Genomic DNA, 22,705 nt, shown 5'->3' with positions numbered 1-22,705 from the left:
GGATGCCCTTCCTGTCACCAGCGCGGAATGTTTTTTCAGCAGATATATATTCTCATTGTGCCCAGAGAGAGAGAAATACCTGCCTCTACCTAGGATCAAACTCACAGACTCCTGATTTGTGAGAGGCAAGAGCTCCACCTCTAGGCCACCGCACCACAGAGACAGGTCTTAATGCTCTTCTGAAAAGCTAGGAGACTGGGGGCCTGCCTCCCCTCCAGAGGCAAGATATTCCATAGGGTGGAGCATTGGCACAGAAGGCTCTCTCTTTTTGGACCCTACCAGTCAAAATTCTTGTAACGTGCATAAGGTAACCTTTCTGCCTGATGTGGTGGAACCGGTCAATGAAATAGAGACGAAACAATTCCATCCAGCATAAACATACACCTCACAGGGTGGTGTACACCATCTTTGCAACATTTTCTGTTTTAATTCAGGTAGTCCTTGACGTACGACCCCAATTAAGCCCGAAATCCTTGTTCCTAAGCAGGACAGTTGTTAAATGTCTTGTGCCCCATTTTGTGACCTGTTCTGCCACAGTTGTTAAGTGGATCACTATTTCAGTGCCATTGCGATGTCGCTAAACAAATAAGCTGCAAATCCAGGACTATCCATAATTCATATAATTTATCTGCATCAAATAACATGGGCAAAAATTGGGCACGTATTTGCAGATGGTGAGATCTCACTATAAGAAAGCTCACATTCATTCTGAGTGTCCTGAGACCCAGTTTCCTGGATCATTTACCTTGCATTTCTCTCCCTGTCTCTCTTGCTTTTTATTATTTAATATTTAATACCGCTCATTTGCTTCACAGGGTGGCATGCCTCTCGGTGCGATGCCAACAGCAGGGATGCCATATATGGGACAAGGTCCTTTCCTTGGAATGCGTGCAGCAGCTCCTCAGTACACCCAGGATATGCGGAAACAGTTTGTTGAAGAACAGCAGTAAGTGAGCCATTCTGTAACAACAGGTCTGGTTTTATTATTATTTTTTTATTACCCTATTTTTCGGAGTATAGGACGCACTTTTCCCACTCCCCAAAGTGGGTTGGAAATGTTCAGGTGTCTTATACAGCTAATGTTGCCGAAGCCCCGCCCACCCGCTGGCCCCCACCCACTGGCCTCTTCCTCCCAGCAATTTACTTCCTTACAGCAAACAGCCTGTTTCAGCTTCAGCACAGTCTGATTAGCACAAGCAGCTGATTGTCGGTTGGATCGGCCTTCCGACAACCAGCTGTTTCAGGCTTCAGGGATTGTCATTGCCACCCAGAATGGGCCGAAAATGGGGTGCACAGAGGCCAAAAATGGGGCGTGCAGAGGCTGAAAAGGGGATGCAGAGGCCAAAAATAGGGAGCACAGAGACGGCAATAGGTTATGGCAATCCCTGCAGCCTGAAACAGCTGATCGTGGGGAGGCTGACCTAACCGACAGTCAGCTGCTTGTGCTAATCAGGCTGTGCTGAAGCTAAAAGAGGCTGTGCTGAAGCTGTTTGCTGTAAGGAGGCAAATTGCTGGGAGGCAGAGGCAGATTTTTTTTACCCTTGTTTACCTCCCCCAAAGCTAGGCGTGTCTTATACTTCAGAGCACCTTATGCTCCGAAAAGTACAGTAATTAATTTATATAGGTGCCATGCTCAACACGTGACTCGGGAGGATGACCTCACTTGATCATGCCTCAAGGACCTGATTGTCTCAGAAGACCTTTTTGCATCCCGCTTCCAACTTTATGCTGCAGAAACCTGGACTACCACTAAGTGAGAGCAGAGAAATGGATTGTTGCTCTTTGCTGCCATCTAGTAATTATCCACAATTTTTCAACCCAAAACTAAAAGGTCTACATGGTCTTGAATTGGGATCAGGAATGCTACTCATACCGCCTTCTGTTTTACATTGTCATCCTAATATTGCCTGTACCACTAATATTTGGTAGCTTTGGTATTTCCACCCAGACCTTATAGGTATGGAGGAATGTACAGTAGACTTGGCCTTGGGAATGCAGGAATGCTATTTTATTATAGTCAAGTAGAGTAACAGAATCTTGAACATATGTCCACGTTTTTCTCTGCTCCATCTTACAGGTAGTCCAACTGAGCGCAAAATTTCTTTTTCTAAGTGAGGCGGTGGTTAAGGGAGTTTTGCCCTGTTTTACAACCTGCCACTGTTGTTAAGGGAATCACTGCAGTTGTTAATTCAGTTAGTAACATGGTTGTTAAGTGAATCCGGCTTCCCCATGGACTCTGCTTGTCAGAAGGACGCAAAAGGCGATCATGCAACCACGGGGATGTTGCAATGATTGTATGTATGAAAAATGGTCCTAGTCGGTTTTTCCAGAGCCGTTGTAACTTTGAACAGTCGCTAAACGAATGCTTGTAAGTCAAGGACTACATGTATACTAAACCAAATCTAGGTAGAGTTAGTTTGAGTTTCCTTCTGACAGTTTTCCTGTTTCTCAGGATCGTATCATCGTTGGTCAAAGGTCCCTTAGATCAGCGGTCCCCAATCCTTCCGGCTTGGTGGCCCAGTTGTGGGGGAGGGAGTTGGGATGGCTGCATCTGAGCAATAAATGTGCACACAAGCACGTACAGCTCCATTCGCACAAGTGGCAGGCATGGGTGCCCACCAGGGCGCATATGGAGCTGCGTGCAATTGAAGCTGCGCACGTGCACTTGCCCAGTGTGCTCAGTCTGGTGGGCTGCGGCCTGGGAATTAAGGGCCCCTGATTTAGATCACCCGCCTTGGATTAATAGATTGCCACTTCTTTCCCCGTGCCCAAGGCCCGGTCTGTGTTTCTTCAAGTAAGGCAGAGTACAAAAGTAACAGAAATAGCAGTGAGGTCTAAATCATGTCTATAATCAGCATTAATTATATCTTACAGGAAACGGTTTGAACACCAGCAGAAAGTTTTGGAGGAAGAAAGAAAAAGGCGTCAGTTCGAAGAACAGAAGCAAAAGCTACGGCTTTTAAGCAGCGTGAAGCCAAAGGTATGTGGTGGCTTACTTATTCAGTGGCAAGCCAGCCGGATTTAAATTAATGTCTGTTGAGGAGGGAAATTAAAACAGGAAATAGATTTTTTAAAAACAAAACCTAATACCGGTGTTTCAACAAAACAGTATGGGACAATCCTTGACTTATAGCCATTCATTTAACAACTGCTTGAAGTTACGACAGCACTGGAAACAAGTGACTTACAACCAGACCTCGCACTTACGACCATCACAGCATTCCCCACGATCTTGTGATCAGAATTCAGGCGCTTGACAACCAGCAGGTGTTTAAAACGATTGCATTGTTTAGAAGAATCGTGTGATCTCCATTTTCAACTTTCCCAGATGGCTTCCAATGAGCAAAGCCAATCAGGGAAGGCTTAACGTCCACATGATTCACTTAACAACTGCTAGTGATTAGCTTAATTGGCAAAAATCTTGTAAAATTGGGTGTGGCTCACTTAACAATCACAACTGAGCCGTAGTGGCGCAGTAGTTAGAACGCCATATTGCAGGCTAACTCTGCTCACTGCCAGGAGTTCAATCCTGGCCCGCTCAAGATTGACTCAGCCTTCCATCCTTCTGAGGTCGGTAAAATGAGGACCCAAATTGTTGGGGGCAAGAGGCTGACTCTAAAGACGGTGTATAAAGCACTGTGAAGTGGTATATAAGTCTAAGCACTATTGGTATTGCTCTTGCAATGGAAATTCTGATCTGAATTCTGGTGATAAGTTGGGAACTACCTGTTTAACAGAACAGAACAGAACAGAACAGAATACCTTTATTGTCATTGCATTCTACAAATGAAATGAAATTTGAAAGCTACTCCAGCACAGTGCCTCAAACACCACATCACAATCACACGTCAGAGTATTTAAAAATTAAAATAATTAAAATATAAATATAAAATTAAAATATAGAATATAAAATGATAAGCTACTTTGACATAAAATGGGCTTTGCTAGTCTGATTTTCCTTGACGAAATAGCGTACTTTGTTTTTGGCAAGTGATAAATGTAATCAGGCTTTCTAAAGTAGTTGAAAATTCTGTTCGAGCTGTTTCATAATAGGGTGTATCAATATGTTTTCAGATGGGTGAAAAAAGCAGAGATGATGCTCTGGAAGCTATTAAAGGGAACCTAGACGGGTTTTCCAGAGATGCTAAACTCCATCCCACGCCAACTGCTCATCCCAAAAATGCAGGTATTCAACTTGGAGACAAGATCTTGAAATAAAAAAAAAAAAATGCATGCAGCTTTAAGATGCACAGAAACTTTTAGAGAAACCTGCCAAAGAGAAGCATTTATCAATTCTATTGCTTTCAGTGAAAAAAGAAATCTAACACTCTTTTGGGTCATGAATAGCAGGACTTTAATGTGCTTAATTTTAATTGGATTAAGATTCCACCCCTATGAAATGATAGCCAAATTATGTTCAGTTGACTGAGCATGTATGCATTTCGAAGCCTAGAAGCCTTTTCAAAAACCTTAAACTGCATCCGTATAAGTTGCAGTTGCAGATTCTCATCTTTTAAGAGCATCGAATTACTGGTTGTGGCTATTAAAAGCTGATGTCCTCAAGAGTTTTCTTTCTTTTTAAAACCCTGTAGTCAGCGGCAAATGAGCGGAGCTGAGAGTTTACCAGCTGGATGCTCTTCCTAATGCCTCCTCGCAGTTCATAGCAGATATTTTCTCTTTGTACACTGAGAGAACAATACCTGCCACTTCTTAGGCTTGAATTCTCAACCTTCTGAGTGGGAGGTGAGTGTCTTCACCATGAGGCCACCCTGCTGCTAATGTCCTCAAGAAAATAAAATGCATATTAAAATAAAGCAGGCATAGGACACTGAAGATTTTTTATCACCTGTGCATCAGTGAAATCCAATTTAACATAAAGCAGCTGGGTTCCTTCAGGGTAAATTCTCAGCTTTCTAAAGGAGTTGGTTCCACTTTTCTCTCTAGCAGGAAGCTCAGTAGTGAATGTGCCATCTAACTGATAAAAGCCCTCTGTGCTCTACTCCAGTGGCCCCCAACCTTTTTTGTGCCACGGCCCGGTACCGGCATCACAAAATAATCCGTGGCCCGGTACCGGCAACAGCAAGCATGACAAGGCCAGGCGAGCCGAGCGACCGGCCAGCCAGACATCCCCCGCTTCTCCCTGCCAGCTTCAACTCCTCCTTTGTACCTTTTTTGTGCTTTCTTGATCTCCTCCGCCATCGGGACGGCTCTTCGTTCGAAGCCGCCACCCCTCTTCGATGAAACTAAGGCGCGAGGATTCCTACAGGACTCAAACGCCGCTTTCCAACCGGAAAAGCTCACCCGGAAGCACTTTCTGTTGAAACAAGATGGCGCCCAGCAAACCGGCAGCCCGGTGGAAAATGATCCACGGACCAGTACCGGTCCGGGGCCTGGTGGTTGGGGACCCCTGCGGTAGAAAATGATCCACGGACCGGTACCGGTCTGGGGCCCGGTGGTTGGGGACCCCTGCTCTACTCAGCATTTTAAATCACCCCATTTGAATCAAGGCCTTTCTGAGTGATTTTAATGCTTGTAAAAAAGCAGGAATGGGGATCAGAGAAGAAGCAGCTCTTTCTCCCTTTCACCTCTTGCTGAAAAAGCAAGATTTCCCCCCCTCTACAGCGGGAAGTTCAGAAGCCATTTACCTCTTCAGCAGGGTAAGCATGTCATACCATAAAATTGTGGGATTTTGCATTACCGGCGTGCACCAATCTTTCCTAACACCATCTTGTACAGAGGTGGGTCGGAGGGCGATAACTCAGTAGTTAAAGACTTTGAGCTTGTCAACTGACAGCCTCTGTTCAAGACCTGGGCGCCTCACAATGAGGTGAGCTCTTGTTATTTACCCCACCTCCCAAGCTCTTGCCCATCTAGCAGTTCGAATGCATGCAAATGTGAGTAGATAAATAGATACCACTTGGGTGGGAAGGTAACAGCGTTCAGGGTGCCTTTAGTGTACAGTCATGCTGGCCACATGTCCACGGAAGGGTCTTTAGACAGCGTTGGCTCCGTCAGCTAAGAAACAAAGATGAGCACTGCCCCGTAGACTCTGACACCACTGGACAAAGAAAACCTTTACCTTTACAAGGTTGGGCAGTTAATTTCCCCCCAAGGGCCACATCAGGAATTGGGACTGTTGTGGAGGGCTACACCAAGAGCTCCTGGCTGCGCTCCACCCACAAGTTGTGGTTCAACCGAGGCAATGGTGAGGGGCTGAGCTTGGTTCCCTCACCCGGTGGTTGCAGCCACCTCTTCAGGCTGTGTCAGGTAAGAGACGGGCTCCAGGACATCTCTAAGTCGCCATGGCCAAGTTGCCACAGAACAATTCAATGCTGTATTAAACATTTCATTCAGTGACTGTTCCATTCAGTGACACGAGCCGTAGTGGCGCAGTGGTTAGAATGCAGTACTGTAGGCTGCTTCTGCCGGCTGCCAACAGTTCAGCAGTTCGATCCTCACTGGCTCAAGGTTGACTCAAGCCTTCCATCCTTCCGAGGTTGGTAAAATGAGGACCCAGATTGTTGGGGGCAATAGGCTGACTCTAAAACACTTAGAGAGGGCTGTGAAGCATGGTGAAGCGGCATATAAGCCTAAGTGCTATTGCTATTTATTATTGGTGATCAGGTTTTCCTTGAAATTATTGTAACTCTTGTATTTCTGGGTTGACTTTCCCTTGAAATTAATGTAACTTTTGTATTCGTTGAATCGTTTGGCAGCAAGTTGTTCTATGGCGAGTTGTCCCATTACAGACTGGCAAGCGCTGTGCAGGTTCAGTAAAGGGTGTTCTCCTTGCCCTCCTCTGGCTGCCACTATTGACTGAAAGTCTAGGGAGATTCTCAGTCATCCAGGTCATGGTTGTCCCAAAAGTGCCTTATTCAAGAGGCAACTGGACTTCCTTGGTTTTTCTTTTGAAGACGTTTTGCTTCTCATCCAAGAAGCTTCTTCAGCTCAGAGTTGAAGAAGCTTCGTGGATGAGAAGCAAAACGTCTTCAAAGAAAAGACCAAGGAAGTCCAGTTGCCTCTTGAATAAGGCACCTTTGGGATGGCGACTGAAAGAGCACACAGCGATTGCACAGAGCCAGAGCTGTCTCAGCTTCCTCTCCTGCCTCCTACAGCAAGCTTATTTACATTTGATTTCTGATTTCCAAATGGACATTTCCCAGACCAGACGGGGACAGCCAAAAGGCGAGATGTGGCCCAGGGGCTATAAAATGCCCAAGTCTGATCTTGTAGGTCAGGGGTATCAGGATTTCGGTAGTTACTCCAATTAAATCATGAGCCTCGAGCCACACACCCAAAACTGCAAAGGATTTATTAGAAGTTAACATGCCAGCATTAGCCTGGGCATAGCCGACTCTGATTCACTCTAATTCACTGTCACCTTTAATCCTGCTTTTTCCCCCACCCCTCTGGGTGTATCATCCAACGAAACACATCCATAGCCAAGAATCATCAGTCATGCTCTCCAGTTAGATTTTTACACACCAGAAGCTTCAGTCGTCTAATCAGTCTCTGAAGAAAATATGAATGGAATGTACTTTCGATTCCACACTGCTTTCTGTTGACAAATATAAAATGTGTGCACAAAATGTCTTATGAGTTAACAAGGGGTGTCAAACTCAATTTCATCATGGCTGTGGTTAACCTCGGGGAGCCAGGGTGGGTGTGGGGACTGGGTGGGTGTGGCCAACTGGGTGGCGTATCCAGCTTGATGCCACCCTTCAAACTGCTGGCATGTTTCCTCTGCGCATTGGGTAGACCAGGCCGAAGCCACGCTGGCTGGCCTCTTAACATTTTCCAGAATGGCCCTGCTCACCGTGGGCTGGATCCGACCACATCACAACCCGCATCCGGCCCCCAGGCTTTGTGTTTGACATCCCTGTTGTAGGTCCTAGAAATGGGCACTTCTCTTTTATTTTATATTTTTTTAGGCTCATTGTCCTCCGGAGGTTTCCATCTCGTGTGTATGTACATGTCTGTGTTCATTCCATTTCACAGATCATCCCAAACCATCTCATTCTACCGTGTCTGTCTCCCAAACTGCCGCCTTTCTTGACGACGAGGAGTTTAGTGACTTTATTCAGGGACCTGTCGAAACCCCACCGTTCGTGCCTCCAACCTCCTCCCAGCCTTTTCAGCCTTGCCATCCTGCTTCTCAAGCTGGGCAGCAGCTTTTAGAGAAGGCCACAGCCCACCCTCTCCCTTCAGTCCAGTTTCCTGTCACCTCCATCCTCCAGGGTACCGTGGGACCAGTGCCCTATTTCTCTCCTTCTCCAGCTTCACAAAACACTCAGAAAACAGGTAACACACCATGTCTTTCGGGGAGTAAAATATACAGGTAGTCCTCGGCTTACGATCTATCCATTTAAAGCCAGTTTGAAGTTAACAACCCTGGGGGGAAAAGCGGCTAATGACCAGTTTTCACACGACCATTGCAGCATCCCTGTGGTCACATGATCAAAATCTGGACACTTGGCAACTGGTACATATTTATGACAGCTGCTGTGTCCTGGGTGTGTGTGTGCGATGGAATCCCGTTTTGCGAACTACCAGCCTGTTTGCCATAAGCAAAATCAATGGGGGGTGGGGAGATAGATTTGATTGTGTGATTCACTTAACAACAGTAATGATTCACATAACAGTAAAAAAGTAAAAAAAGATCATAAAAGCAGGTGCAACTCAGCCACTTTGGAAATTCTTTGACTCTATAATTTTTATTGTTTTATCAATGTATAAAATACAAAGAAATCATTGCCCCAATTATGGTCGTAAGTTAAAAAATTAATTTGCATGGATGGAAGTGCCTCTTGATGAATCCCTTAATGCAGGAGCAATATTTTCTCGCTCTCTCTAATCCTGAATTCCAGGAGAGAAATAGGACCCCTAATAAATAAATCAGCACCAAAGTTTTGCAGAAAGGAGAACAGCCATTATAGCCAAGTGTTTTGTGTGTGTGTGTGTGTGTGTGTGTGTGTGTGTGTATCAAGGCATTTATACATAAATATATCTAGGCATTTGACAGACTTCTGTCCAGATAGCGAGTAAAGTTTCAATTCAGAAAAGCCAGAAATTTTATTTTATTTTATTTTATTATATATTATTTTGTTTTGTTTTATTATTATATATTATCTTATTTCATAATTTTATTTTACTCCATGGTAAGATGAGCAGCCAATTCATTTTCTAAATAAAATAAAATACATTTTATTACTTGATTTATCAAATTTGCATGGCTGCCCATCTCAATGAAAACAACTCTGGGCAGTAGACAACCATCAGATAAAATGACACATATATAAACCAATCATAAAAGTCTAAAACAAAATTAATGGTAAAAATTAAATATTATTAGGAACAAAAATACACAAACCCTGAAGCAAAGAGAGAATGATTATATCCACCTCAATGGAGTCACATATCTCTGCTTCCCTGGGTCCCCCAGCCCTTCTTATATTTTAATTTGTTCTAGTAGATTTATATTTAATTTACATTTGCCATTTAACAATTTACAATTTAAAGCATTTTGGTAGATTTAAAAAGAATCAGGCCAAATTTGCATACTGGAGGGATTGGGTAATCCTCAGTTACAGTCCTTTAGAATGTAAAAAAAATTCTCTTAATATTTTTTTTTAAAGGGTAATGCACTGCTTGTCCCTTTTCTTGTCCTGCTGAACTCTGGGTATGCTTACTACAGATAGTCCTTGACTTACAACTGGTAGCAACCATTCAAAGTTAAAACAAACCTTCCTGGGGGCACTTATGACCTGGTTCCAGAGTTCCAACCTGCAACATATTGGACACTCGGCAACCAGCCTGCATTGACGCTGTTTGCAGAGTCCTGTTTTATGACATTTTTGCTGAAAACCGGCATTCCAGTTTTTGCCAGGACTGGTTCATAGCGGTTCACTTACCGACTGCTTATAAAATTGGTTCTTTTATTTTTTTATTCATTTACTAGCTCGATACCCGTGCTTCGCTACGAAACTATGTGGTCGGGCTTAGTTTTGGGGGAGGAAAATAAGGGGGCGGGGAGGAATTGTGCCTCTGCCTACCAGCATCCATCGGTATTCATCTGGCTAGCGTCCTGTCAATGTGTGAGAGAGTTGAGGGCTATTTGGAAACTGAAGCAGTATTTGCTGTGTGAGCAAGAAGGAGACAGCAAGGAGTTGGGGCATGGCTTAGCTCAACTGTTCTGTACTAAAGCTGCTTGCTGCTCTGAAACTGAAATTGAAACTCCTCTGCTTGTGTTTTGCATTTGGAACAGATTTCTTTTCAGGTGGGGAGGGGGAGTAGAACTCCTTAGCATCAGAGCGTGTTAATAATAACAATATAGGAAATACTAATGCTCTGATGGTCATTTCAAAAAATCCTTCTTAGTGAGCACCTAGAAGCCAAGAGGAACATACGTGCCAAATTTCAAGTTTGTTAGGCTTTATGGTTCTGGAGATTTTGTGATGATGCGTGAGTGGGATTTCGCATATATAGATAATATACAATACAAATCATAGAGAAGAAAACAGTAGGAGAATAAGGGAGGGAGAAGGGAAGGAAAAAGTGTAGGGCAAAGAGAAAAAAGAAAGAAAAGGCATTGACTTCCAACTCTCTTTGGTGCAGCAACATAACAGCATCAAACCTCAACTTTTTACTTTTACGTAATAGCATAAACGAGCCCTTTCTGTAACAACAAACCTATCTTAATTGGTAAAAACCCAAAACCAAAAATTGCCTTTTCCCCCCACCTCAAAACACAAAAGGTCAGAAGTTTCCAAGTACCGCAGAAGCAAAAGTAATTGTGAGGTTTTTTAAAAAAATTCCTTTAATCAAATTAGTCACTAATCATTAGCCATCTCCACTAACTCCGTCAACCTTGGCAGCATAAAATTGGTTTCATTTTATGACTGTCATGACTTCCATTCCTGATGGGCGGGCTCCATTAGGGTCCTAAGTCGAGGACTATCTGTATTGGCAGAATCTTTAAATAAGGACTGACGTGACCCAGTGACAATCGTCCCCTTTGAAAATTGTTACTGAGTCACACCAGCCCTTCTTTGTGGGGCTGTGGGTGCGTTTGTGTTTCCCCTTTCGCCTGTGAGATGAAGGAATGGAAATAAGGAGAAATTTCCTGACAGTGAGAACCATCAGCCCATGGAACAGAAGTTGCCTTCAGAAATTGTGGGTGCTTCATCATTTGAGGCTTTCAAGAAGAGACCGGACTGCCATTTGTCAGAAATGATGTGGGGTCCCCTGCTTGGTCGGGGGGGTTGGACTAGATGACCTACAAGGTCCCTTCCAACTCTGTCAATCTGTAATGGGATAAAGCTTGTAAAGTGAAGTGCAATTTAGCAAGTGCCTCTAATTCCTCCTTTTATTCACCCAGGCCATTTCTTAGAAGACAAGCCGTTGGCACCTCACGGGTTGAATGATTTTGGGCAGATTCAGATCAAACTGAAGGCGCCTGAGGTTGAACTCAGCGCTGCCGCTTCTGCTGTAAACAGCCCTGGTCCCCAGTTAGCAGCCAGTGGCAGGAGGTCCCTGGGGGCGCTTCCCAAGGGAGCCCCCCATCCAGAGGCAAACAAGGCTTCAGAACAAAAGCTGCCAGTTGAGTGCGGTGAGCAAATTTGTTGTTTTCAGCCCAGGTGGATGCTTGCTTCACTATTCTAACCTCTTAAGGTGAATGCTGAGTAATTTTGCTCTGAATCCCTGCTTGAATCATAACAACGAAGCACCTTTTATCCTGACTCACCACATAATACACTGTTGTCCCTTAACCAGCTCTCTGCATACGTTTTGAGCCTGTTCTCTTTTCCAAGCAAAACATTATTCCCTTTCCTCCTCTTTCCTCCTCCTCCTCCTCCTCCTCCTCTTTCTCCATCTCCCCATCTCCTCCTCCTCTTTGCTGTCATTCACTTGCCCAAGGAGAATTGGCCCTTATTTCCTCTAAGCAACTTTCTCCAACTTGCCACTTTACTAACATGCTAGGACTACGACTCCTAGAATTCCAACCCTCTAGCTTTTTGCAGGCCCAACTTCGCTGGAAGGTACCAGTTTGGTAGAGAGGGCCTAACTAGGATGCAGGCTTGAAGGAAGTAGGTGTTATAGTTGAGAAAAGTGAAGCCTTCATCTTGTAGGATGTAATTTATGCATAAAAGTCACAAGACACCCAAGTTGGAAAGATCACCCAGTGCTACTAACTTGGATTAGGCTTTCCAGTAGGTGCAATAAAACTTACTTACTTACTTACTTACTTATTTACTTATTTACTTTCTTCCTTTTCCTTCCTTCTTTCATTCCTTCCTTCCTTTCTTCCTTCTGTCCTTTCCTTCTTTCCTTTGCTTTCCTTCTTTCTTTCTTCTTTCCCTTCTTTCTGTCTTTCCTGTCTTGCTCTTCCTTTCTTTTCCTTCCTTCCTTTCTTGCTTTTCCTTCTTTCCTTTTTTTCCTTTTTTCTTTCCTTCCTTTTCCTTCCTTCCTTTCCTTCCTCTCTCCCTCCCGCCCCTTCCCTTTAATAATCTAAAGTTGCCAACTTCCCATCTGTCTTCTGCTTAAAGGGCTGCTCTGTTTTAAGATTTAAAAAGAAAAACCTAAGAATAGACAGAGCCTTCATGCTGCTGGTTAGCATTAGCAGCAGTTGAGCAGCAGGCTTAACCACCTGCTGAACAATCCTTTGACTGTATCTTTTATTTTTATTTATCATATTTATACGATGGTCCGTCTTACAAGAGTGTGGCTCTGGATGGCGTACAACAGTTTTGCAAGTTATTCATTGTATATCCATTTCGATGACTTTTTCACCCACACCACTAATACCTGCAAAGTTATTTGGTGCCTTCTTGTTGACTTTGGCCACACTGCTAACCTAAACATATCTCAGTTTCTAATCCTATTTAAAAGCACATTTATAAAAGTTTCAGCTGTGGTATTTCTTGCTTATTTCTGGTTATCTGGCAGCACTTGAACTTCTGAATTGATTTTTTTTTTTGTGCTTGGCTTTTTTGTTGTGGTTGTCCATCTTCCTGAGAATGTTTTGCAGAAAGTTAACACTATATACCTCTTGCTCCAGAGCTGTGATTTGAATGCAGAAACACTTGCTTGTTTTTCCTTGAACCAATCAACTTTTTATTTCTTTAACAATCTCTGGGGAGCTGATTCCTTTCTTTGAACCATTCTTGATAGACGTGTCCCAACGGAGTCGTTTGTTTTAGCTATTTTCTAAAGATCTGTCTTTTTGCGTGTGTCTGTGTCCTTAGGCGTTGGAGTTTTTCCTTCCCAGGACCCAATCCAGCAAATGATGCCTTCGTGGATTTACAATGATAATTTAGTTCCAGGTAATAATTAATAAAATGATGAGGATAAATACTGTATTCAGGCAGGAAATGTCGTTTTCATGTTATCATCAGCATTTTCTTCTTGTTCTTTACACTATTGACAAAGTACCGTGCTAAATTTTGATCAGGCAACACTGAATTTTAATTTGGGTCCTGATGTCAAGGATGTTATTTCAAAGGTTTAAAAAAACAACAACACCCAAAGTGGTTAAGACACCAGGGACAAACCAGGAAACTCTGAGTTCTAGTCCTGTCTTGGGCTCAAAGCCAGCTGGGTGACCTTAGGCCAGTCACTTTCTCTCAGCTCTTGGAAGAGGACAATGGTAAACCACTCTTGAAAAACCTTGCCAAGAAAACTGCAGGGACTTATCTGGGCAGTTACAGGAATTAAAACTGACCTTCCCTCTTCCAAAAGGCAGCTGGACTTTCTGGTTTTTCTTTGAAGACGTTTGGCTTCTCATCCAAGAAGAGTTAAAACTGACTTGAAGGCACACGCGCATACACACACACACACACACACAATCGCAACTAACCTTTCTGCAGCAGTTAGTGAAATTCAGTAAAAGGCAAAATCCATCCACATTGAAGGAAAGTGACCTCTTTGCGGCAGTTTAGTTGGGATGACTGAATCCATAATCTTTGCCAGTTTGGTCTAGGGCCAAGGTCCCCAAGCCCTAGTCCATGGACAGGTACCGATCGACAGCAATCCAGAAACCGGGCTGCGCAAACAAGCAAAGCCCCATCCGTGGGATGAAGGCAGCATGCGAAATCACCACCCCTCCAGTCCGTGGAAAACAATCTATCTACGCAGAACCAGTCCCTGGTACCCAAATGGTTGAGGGGCGCCTGTCTGAGGGTTAAGGCATGATCTCAAACTCTCCCTTAGCAATGAAAAGCAGCTGGGTGACTTCAGGCCAATTACTCTTTTCCACCTCGCCTCATAGGGTTGTCGTTGTGGGGAAAATAGGAGGAAGAAGGAGTACTAGATATGTTCTCCGTCTTGCTTATGAAAACAATAAAGGTGGGATATAAATTAAATAAATCAGGTTAATGTTTGAGAGCAGAAAAGGCCCTGCCTTTTTAAATTTGCTTGAGTTTGCTGTGTTTAATCTCTTGGACCAAATCCTTTCCTTCCCAGATCTTTATAAGAAGATTCTCGAAATCACCATGACACCATCCGGAATAGACACCGGCAAACTCTATCCAATTCTGATGTCCTCTGGGCTTCCCAGGGAAACTCTTGGGCAAATTTGGGCCTTAGCCAATCGCACCACTCCAGGGAAGCTGACAAAAGAAGAACTCTACACCGTTTTGGCTATGATTGCGCTAACTCAGGTAGGAATCAGGATCAGAGATAAAACTGGAGGGAACGTCCTTAATGGCTTATCTGTCGAGGGACAGTATTACGTGCAAATGCCAGCAGTCCTCAACTTACAACCATTTGTTTAGTGACCATTGGAAGTTACTGTGGCACTGAAAAAAGTGGCTTATGATCAAAATTCTTACGCTTGGCAATTGGCTCATATTTATGGCGGTTGCCGTGTCCCGGGGTCATGGGATCAACCTTGTGGCCTCTTTCTGACAAGCAAATTCAACAGGGTAGACAGATTCACTTAAGAACGTGTTACTCACTTAGCAAGTGCAGGGATTCATTTAAGAACAGTGGCAAGAAAGGTCGTAAAATGGGGCACAATTCCCTTGGCAATAGGAATTTTGGGCTCAGTTGTGGTCGTAAGTTGAGAACTACCTGTACGCCTAGCATTTAGCTTCAGTTAAGATTGCCAGAATTTCCCCCTGGAACCTAAGAGGGTAATGGAGATGAGAAGCTTCCAAATCTGAGGAGCCATCGCGCCCTGATGGGACTCGCCCAGAGGTGTCAAACTCAATTTCATTGAGGGCCATACCAGGGTTGTGTTTGACCTTGGGGGGCCAGGGTGGGCGGGGCCAGCTTGACCTCATTCATGTCGGGGGATGCCTGTGGCGGCCTGAGCACTCTGCCAATGAAAACGGTCTCCCAAGTTCCGTTTTTGGCTGTGACGGCCTCCTGTAACTGTCTGCCAGTGAAAACAGAGCTTGGTGTCAACTCATAAGACATTTTGTACACACATTTTATAGTTGTCAACAGAAAGAAGGGGGCGGACTTTCAAAGAGCAGGCAGCAGTGTGGAATCGAAAGTGCATTCCATTCATATTTTCTTCAGAGACTGATTAGACGACTGAAGCTTCTGGTGTGTAAAAATCTAATTGGAGACCATGATTGATGACTCTTGACTATGGACATATTTTGTTGGATGATAATCCCAGAGGGGTGGGGGGGAAAGCAGGATCAAGGGTGACAGTGAATTATGTATCTCAGAGTCAGCAACGCCCAGGCTAATGCCGGCATGTTAACTTCTAATAAATCCTTTGCAGTTTTAGGAGCATGGCTCGAGGCTCACGATTTAGTTGGAGTAACTGCCGGAATCCTGACACACGGGAGGGCCGTGTGCAGCTCCGTTTTCACTGGCAGAGGCGCCGCGGGCCAGTCCTTTGCTGTTTCCAGGACAGCCTCATGGGCCAGATCTAAGCACCCCATGGGCTGGATCTGGCCCACGGACCTTAAGTTTGACACCCCTGGACTATCCCATCCAACCTCTTTCAGCAAAAAGGACCTCAGATCCCATCTGTCAAAGAAGGTTGGCTGGCAGGTCCTTTTCCGTGGTGGCCCCCAACCCTCTTTAATATTCTCCTGCTGGAGGTCAGGCCTGCCCTGATGGACTCTCCCGGCTTTCCAGGAGATCCTAAAAACTTGGCTCTGCCATCTGTCCGGGGCTTTCGGTTTTGTCGTTTGGCCTATGATCCTGAAGCTCACCACTGAGGTGGCTGACGGGGTAAGAAGATCTCATTCACGCCTGTGTCTTGATCCTGGTTTTGGTATAGTTTTGTAATCATCTGTTCAGTTTTAAATCATGTAATATTTTAAATATTTTTGTGTGTGTTTATTTTCTAATTTGTAGAGTCACCTGGTACATAAACAAAGTAGCTGATTTTTTATTGCATTACAGGTAGTCCTTGGGTTACAATCGTAATTGTGCCTGGCAATTAATGGTCATAATTAATGGTGCCGGTTGTTAAAGGAGGGATACCACATGGCCAAACCCAATTTTCAGACTTTTTTTTTTTGCAGCAGCTGCTAAGCAGACTCCCCTGTTGTTAAACAACTGCCACGCTTGTTAAGCAAACCACCTGTTTGCTATGGGGCAGGTTTTGCTGGAAACCAGAAATAAATGATTTCTAGCAGAAACGTAAATTGAGGTCACGGGACCGCGGGACACTGCAAACAGCCATAAATGCAGGACAGTTGCGGAGCATCCAGAATGTGATCACGGGACCAGGGAGGGTGACGTCTGGGTTATAATGTTCCACCATAACTTTGAACAGTTGCTAAGCAACCAACGGTAACACAAAGCCTTCTTGTAATTCATTTTCTGGGTTTTCACAACACGCTGAAGCAAGCTAGCCAAGCTGGTTTACTCACAACCGTTTACACAAAACAACATTAAGCCAAAACTAACGTAAGCGCCGATTACGTTTTAGGTGGTGTGCAAATGCTTTAATGGACTTGGTTGTGCGAACGCTCTGTTTTCTGCGTCTTTCCCTCCTTCATACAGAGAGGAGTTCCAGCCATGAGCCCCGAAGGTTTAAACCAGTTTCCTTCTGCCCCCATCCCTACCTTAAGCGGGCTTCAGATGGCCATCCCTGTCACAGTGAGCCAACAGCCTTTGATGCCTCCTGGGCCACCAGTTTCCATGCCTCTTAGTATAGGACCAACAGTGGTGGGGATCAACATGGTGGCGCCAGTGGGTGGAGCCACCACTCAGGCTTCCAGCAGTTTCATCCAGCCTTTCCCTGCAAACCAGGTTAGTGTTGATATATTCCTCATCACAAGGTATCCTTATTCGTGGTTTAAGACAGCTTGTTCTTTTAGGTTTTGACTTTCAGCCATGGAATTCAAGCATCTGTCTGAATATATTATCTCGGTCAGGGATGGAGGAAGGACAAGAAGCAACGGATGGAAACTAATCAAGGAGAGAAGCAACCTGGAACTAAGGAGAAATTTCCTTAGAGTTAGAACAATTAATCAGTGGAACAACTTGCCTCCAGATTTTGTGAAGGCTGTAGAGGTTTTTAAGAAGATTGGACAGCCATATGTCTGAAATGCCATGGGGGTCACCTGCTTGAGCAAGGGGTTGGACTAGAAGACCTCCAAGGTCCCTTCCAACTCTGTCGTTCTATTATTCTGTATCAGGGATGGTATGCTAGTGGTTCGGCCCGGTGCAGCTGAACTAGTAGTAAAAAAAAGCCTCCCAGGATCAGCTGAGAGGAAGAAAAAAAACTGAGAGGAGAAAGAAGAGAAAAGTGTAGGATCGGCCCTCCGGCTCATCCCTGTGCTTTTCTCTCCTTTATCCTCTCAGCTGATTGGCGCTGCAGGCCTCAACTGGTGTGTGGAAAGCTGCGCACGCATTAGGTGTGCGCGCGCACGTGCGATCGCCAAACTGGTAGTGGAACAGGTAGGATCCCGCTACCGTTCTGTATGGCAACTTGATGACCTGTGGATTTCAGTTCCCAGAATTCCTGAGCCAGCCATGCTTATGGTACTAATTTAGAGACAGTTATTTTTATGCTTCTGTAATTTTGTGTGCTTCCCATGGAATTCTGGGAGTTGAAGTCCACAGGTCGTCAAGTTGCCATACTCTCTCCTGGCCTAGACCAATTATTTTGGAGCAGCAGCTCATTAAAAGAAAGGGAGGCAGGCTTGTTCAGAAAACTGATTTCTGCTGTAGACGGACATTCCTTTCTCCTCTGCAATATGTCAATTGTTCTGATCCAAACCTTGTTCCAAGGAAACAAACACGAAACAGAGGAGAAAAACCTTTTAATGATTCTTTACGAATTCTGTTCCTGAATTCTGTTCTGAAAAGGCTGTTTCAAATTAATTATCTCTGATAAGAATGAGCCTTGCCAAGGTGGTACAAGGCTGCCAAGAACATTAGATAAAGTTACTAAGAAATATTTCAAACACAAAGAGTTTCCAAACACAAACTAAGAGAGTCCAAATGTCCACAAGGCTTGAGTGCAAAAACTTCTTTGCTTCCTGCAAAGAACTCCAGTTTCTCAGCTGGCTTTTATCTCTTAAGGGTGGGGCCATCACCTTGCAGCCTTACTCCCAAGTCACCTGTGCTGCTATAGCTGCTCTTTCCTTCGAGCAGCCCTGCGCGCATGTGCACTTGGCACAGGCTCCTCAGTGGACTCTTCATCACTGCTGCCAGCCTTCACAATCTCCAAAGCCAGCATTCCACTCCCTGATGGTCCTGGCCTCATCCCTGCATCACACGCAGGCCCCTCATCTGAGTCCTCACTCTCTGAGACCTCAGCTGTCCGCACCACAACAACAATGAACCACAACAATAGTGTAGGAGCTTATCAAGCGTATAAATTCATGGACTAAAAATAAAAAATGATTTGTTTTTAGGTATATATGAACAACAAAGCTTTCAGGTTTTCAATCAATCAGGATAGATCTGGAAGGGACCTTTTAGTCCAGTCCTCTGCTCAAGCAAGAGACCCTATACTAGGGGTATCAAACTGGTGGTCCATGGGCCAGATGCGTCATGCGGAATCCATGCCCACCCCAGGTCCATGAAGGGGAAAAACGTTGCAAGTTTGACGCCTGTGCCCTATACATTTCAGAGAAGTGACTCTCAAGTCTTTTCTTAAAAACCTGCAATGGTGGAGCATCTAGAACTTCTGGTGGCGAACTGTTCCAGTGGTTAATTGACCTCACCGTTAGGAAGTTTCTCTCCTTAATTCCAGGTTGCTCCTCTCCTTGATTAGTTTCCATCCATTGTTTCTTGTCTGGCCTTTGGGTGCTTTGGAAAATAAATTGACCCCCTCCTCTTTGGGGCAGCCTTTTATTTGGTAGAAATGAAATGCTCCACTTGACAATTGGAAAAAAGTTACTGAATTCAATTCTGTTGGTTTGGTCTATAAAAGCCTAAACGAGAACTGAGCTCATATCATGGAGTTCCAGCGCCCATCAGCCTTAGGAAACATGGCCAAAGGTCATGGATGATAGAAGTTAGGGTGCAGCAATATCTGAGGGTTTCAGGTCTGTTCTTACAGAACAAATTGAAATTCCAGGGAAATCTGGATCTACGCATAAATCTGTGCATTTATTCAATTTGACTCCAGATTTCTTGACCCAACTAAAGTAGAAGACAACCAGAGGTGGGATTTTTAAATTTGCTTTGTGTAGGAAAGGACCTTTTACCTATCAAGGTATATAAGTTTTTAATTTTAAAAACAATATTTGTAGCTCGGGGATGAACTGTAGGTACGTACTGAGTAGCTTTGAAGCTATTTGGTTTTAATCTGTATCAGGATTATTGGATTTATCCAATATCTGTACCCACATTGTGTCACACTAGGCAGTTTACAAATAAAATAATAAAATCCTACAGAAGCCATAGTCAAAAACAAAACACTGATAAAGGAGGGTATTTGTAGCGTAAAATTGAAATGAGGGGGTCCTTCTTGCTCTCTGAGCTTAGGAGAGCCATTGGGGCACAGTGGTTAGAGTGCAGTACTGCAGGCTACTTCTGCTGACTGCTGGCTGCCTGCAGTTTGGCAGTTCAAATCCCATCAGGCTCAAGGTTGACTCAGCCTTCCAAGATGGGTAAAATGAGGACCCAGATATTGGGGGGCAATAGGCTGACTCTGTAAACCGCTTAGGGAGGGCTGTAAAGCACTGTGAAGCGGTATATAATTCTAAGTGCTATTGCTATTGCAATCTGGTTTTTTTGCAGACATTTGTCTGAAATGATTGTAGGGTTTCCTGCCTGAGGAGGGGGCTGGACTAGAAGACCTCCAAGGTCCCTTCCAACTTCTCTTCTCTTCTCTTCTCTTCTCTTCTCTTCTCTTCTATTCTATTCTATTCTATTCTATTCTATTCTATTCTAATTCATTTCTATTCTAATTCTTTTCTATTCTAATTCTTTTCTATTCTAATTCTATTCTATTTCTATTCTTATTCTATTTCTATTCTTATTCTATTCTGTTTCTATTCTATTCTCCTGCAAAAAGCTCTTATGTCTCCTCCAAATCTCTAGGTTGCAAAAACAGATGATGACGACTTCCAGGATTTCCAAGATGCGTCCAAGTCAGGTGGACTTGATGATACTTTTACAGATTTTCAAGGGGAAGCGCCTGGATCCAAGAAAACGTTAGCAGCACAGCAGCGGAGCAGGTAGAAAATTTGACACTCTCATGTAACCATCGTTTTTTGCATAACGTTTTTTAATCCAAGCTGAGAAGATGTAGACCAGGTCAGTATCTCTCAGCCTCGACCACTTTGGAATGCATGTACTTGAATTCCCAGAATCCCCCAGCCAGCATGGCACGCATCTTAAAGTTGCTGAGATTGTGAATCTCTGGACCTGGTTGCCATTTTTGGGCCGTGTACATTATTCTCAGCTAATGAGAAGGATGGTAGCCATCTTCGGCAAACCAATCCTCATTAAGTATTGCATTCTTCGTCTTGGAGCAAAGCTACATTACAGGTAGTCCTTGATTTACAACAGTTCATTTAGTGACCGTTCAAAAGTTACAGTGGCACTGAAAAAAGTAAGCTTTGAATATTTTTCAATTGACTGTTTCAGCGCCCCCATGGTCAAATGATTTGGTGTGGAGCCTTCTTGGAACTGTTGAAAGGATTGTGTAGTTGCAGACCAGCGGGGTCAAACTGGATTTCTTTGAGGGCCAGATCAGCATTGTAGTTCTGGGGGAGAGACAGGATGGACGGCTCTGCTGGCCCAAATGGGGCACGGGGGGCGTGTGCCTCCCCCTCTGCCCCGCTTTCAGCCTGAAAGGTCCCCTGCAGCACTTTGCCGGCCAAAACAAGCTACCCAGAGATCCTGCGGAGCTCCCCTATGACCCGTTTTTGGCCGGCCAAGTGCTGCTAGAGGCTGGGGAAGCAACCATCATAAATGTTGTTTACTAAGCAACTGTATCTTAGGCTTTACGAAGATGTTGTTTTATGATTACGGTCAAGATTTATCACTTGTTGCTTGTATGTACACTGAGAGCTTATGCAGCAGAGACCAATTCCTTGGGTGTCCAATCACACTCGTCCAATAAAGAATAAAGAAATAAAAGAATCATGCAACCATGGGGATGCTGCAAGAGTCATACATATGAGGGCCAGCCGGGTTTTTCAGTGCCATTGTAACCTCAAACGGTCACTAAACAAACGGTTGTAAGTCAAGGACTACCCGTACTTCCTTCATTTCCTCTCTCTTCTATCCTGCCTTCCCCTATTCTCAAGGTAGCTCACGAAACTGAGTAAACTGATACCCGGATAAATAATGTAGCAACACAGCAGAATAAGAGAAGCACCTAAAGGAGCATTAAAAAGAACAGTGCTACACTGGAGGCGCTAAAAGAGTTTAAAAGGCCTGGGAAAATAAAAAGAAGAAAAATAATGAAAAATGTTCTTCTGCTGTCTAACTAAGATTTAAAGCAAACGTTAAATGCTCATCGCTAAATTTAATAGATTGGTGGTTCTGATTATTTTGAAAGGCTCAATCAAGTCATCATTACCGTGATCATAGTCATTATAGGTAATCACTCCATTGATCTGAATGGCAGTTTGAATCAAATGTCAGAATATGGGAAGAAGGAGTTTCATCAGGAACTGGTTCTAATCGATCATTTCCTCAGGATTAATGTAATTCTTTAGCAAGATTAATTGCTTAAAAGGCTTTCCTTTGGGAGCGCTCCATGGAGGCTTGATCAACGATGAACAGTTTGATCCATGATAAAATAACAAGCTTAGAGACTCTGCACAGAACTGAGTCACATTTCCATAGATGTGGAGTCATGGCAACTGGACTTCTTTTCTGGATGAATTCTACGTCGATCCAAGTACAGGCAGTCCTGGACTTACAACAGTTCATTTAGCTACCACTCAACATTACAGCAGCACTGAAAAAAGGGGCTTACGCTAGTCTTTTACATTTATGACCATTGCAGCATCCCCATGGTCACTTGGCAACTGACTCACACCAGTATTCATGATGATTGCAACTATTCTATTCTATTCTATTCTATTCTATTCTATTCTATTCTATTCTATTCTATTCTATTCTATTCCATTCCATTCCATTCCATTCCATTCCATTCCATTCCATTCTAACAAGCAATTTCCATGGGGAAGCCAGATTCACAACAATTGTGACAACAAAAGTTGTAAAATGGGGCAAAACTCACTTAAGCAAATATCTCACTTAACAACAGAAATATTGGTCTCAATTGTGGTCGTAAGTTGAGGACTACTTGTATTTCACA

At 44.0% G+C, this 22,705-nt stretch overlaps 1 protein-coding gene across 3 annotated transcripts in view; it reads left to right on the top strand.

The window, feature by feature from the left end:
* Nucleotides 1-22,705, top strand: part of SYNRG (synergin gamma) — an 88,114-nt gene that overhangs the window by 17,495 nt on the left and 47,914 nt on the right. Inside the window, exons 4-12 of one of the 3 annotated variants that reach the window (XM_026710319.2) lie at nucleotides 816-946; nucleotides 2,875-2,980; nucleotides 4,075-4,186; nucleotides 7,999-8,301; nucleotides 11,378-11,608; nucleotides 13,245-13,322; nucleotides 14,461-14,657; nucleotides 16,972-17,220; nucleotides 20,470-20,606. In XM_026710319.2, coding sequence (XP_026566104.2) covers nucleotides 816-946; nucleotides 2,875-2,980; nucleotides 4,075-4,186; nucleotides 7,999-8,301; nucleotides 11,378-11,608; nucleotides 13,245-13,322; nucleotides 14,461-14,657; nucleotides 16,972-17,220; nucleotides 20,470-20,606 — 1,544 coding nt within the window. The remainder of the gene's footprint in view (nucleotides 1-815; nucleotides 947-2,874; nucleotides 2,981-4,074; nucleotides 4,187-7,998; nucleotides 8,302-11,377; nucleotides 11,609-13,244; nucleotides 13,323-14,460; nucleotides 14,658-16,971; nucleotides 17,221-20,469; nucleotides 20,607-22,705) is intronic. The other 2 variants (XM_026710321.2, XM_026710322.2) reach the window with 2 other exon arrangements.

The sequence above is a fragment of the Pseudonaja textilis genome, chromosome 1 (genome assembly GCF_049901715.1).
Source record: "Pseudonaja textilis isolate UNSWEBS1 chromosome 1, rPseTex1.2, whole genome shotgun sequence".
In the NCBI taxonomy this organism is placed as follows: domain Eukaryota; kingdom Metazoa; phylum Chordata; class Lepidosauria; order Squamata; family Elapidae; genus Pseudonaja; species Pseudonaja textilis.
This window is presented reverse-complemented; position numbering and strand designations above follow the sequence as displayed.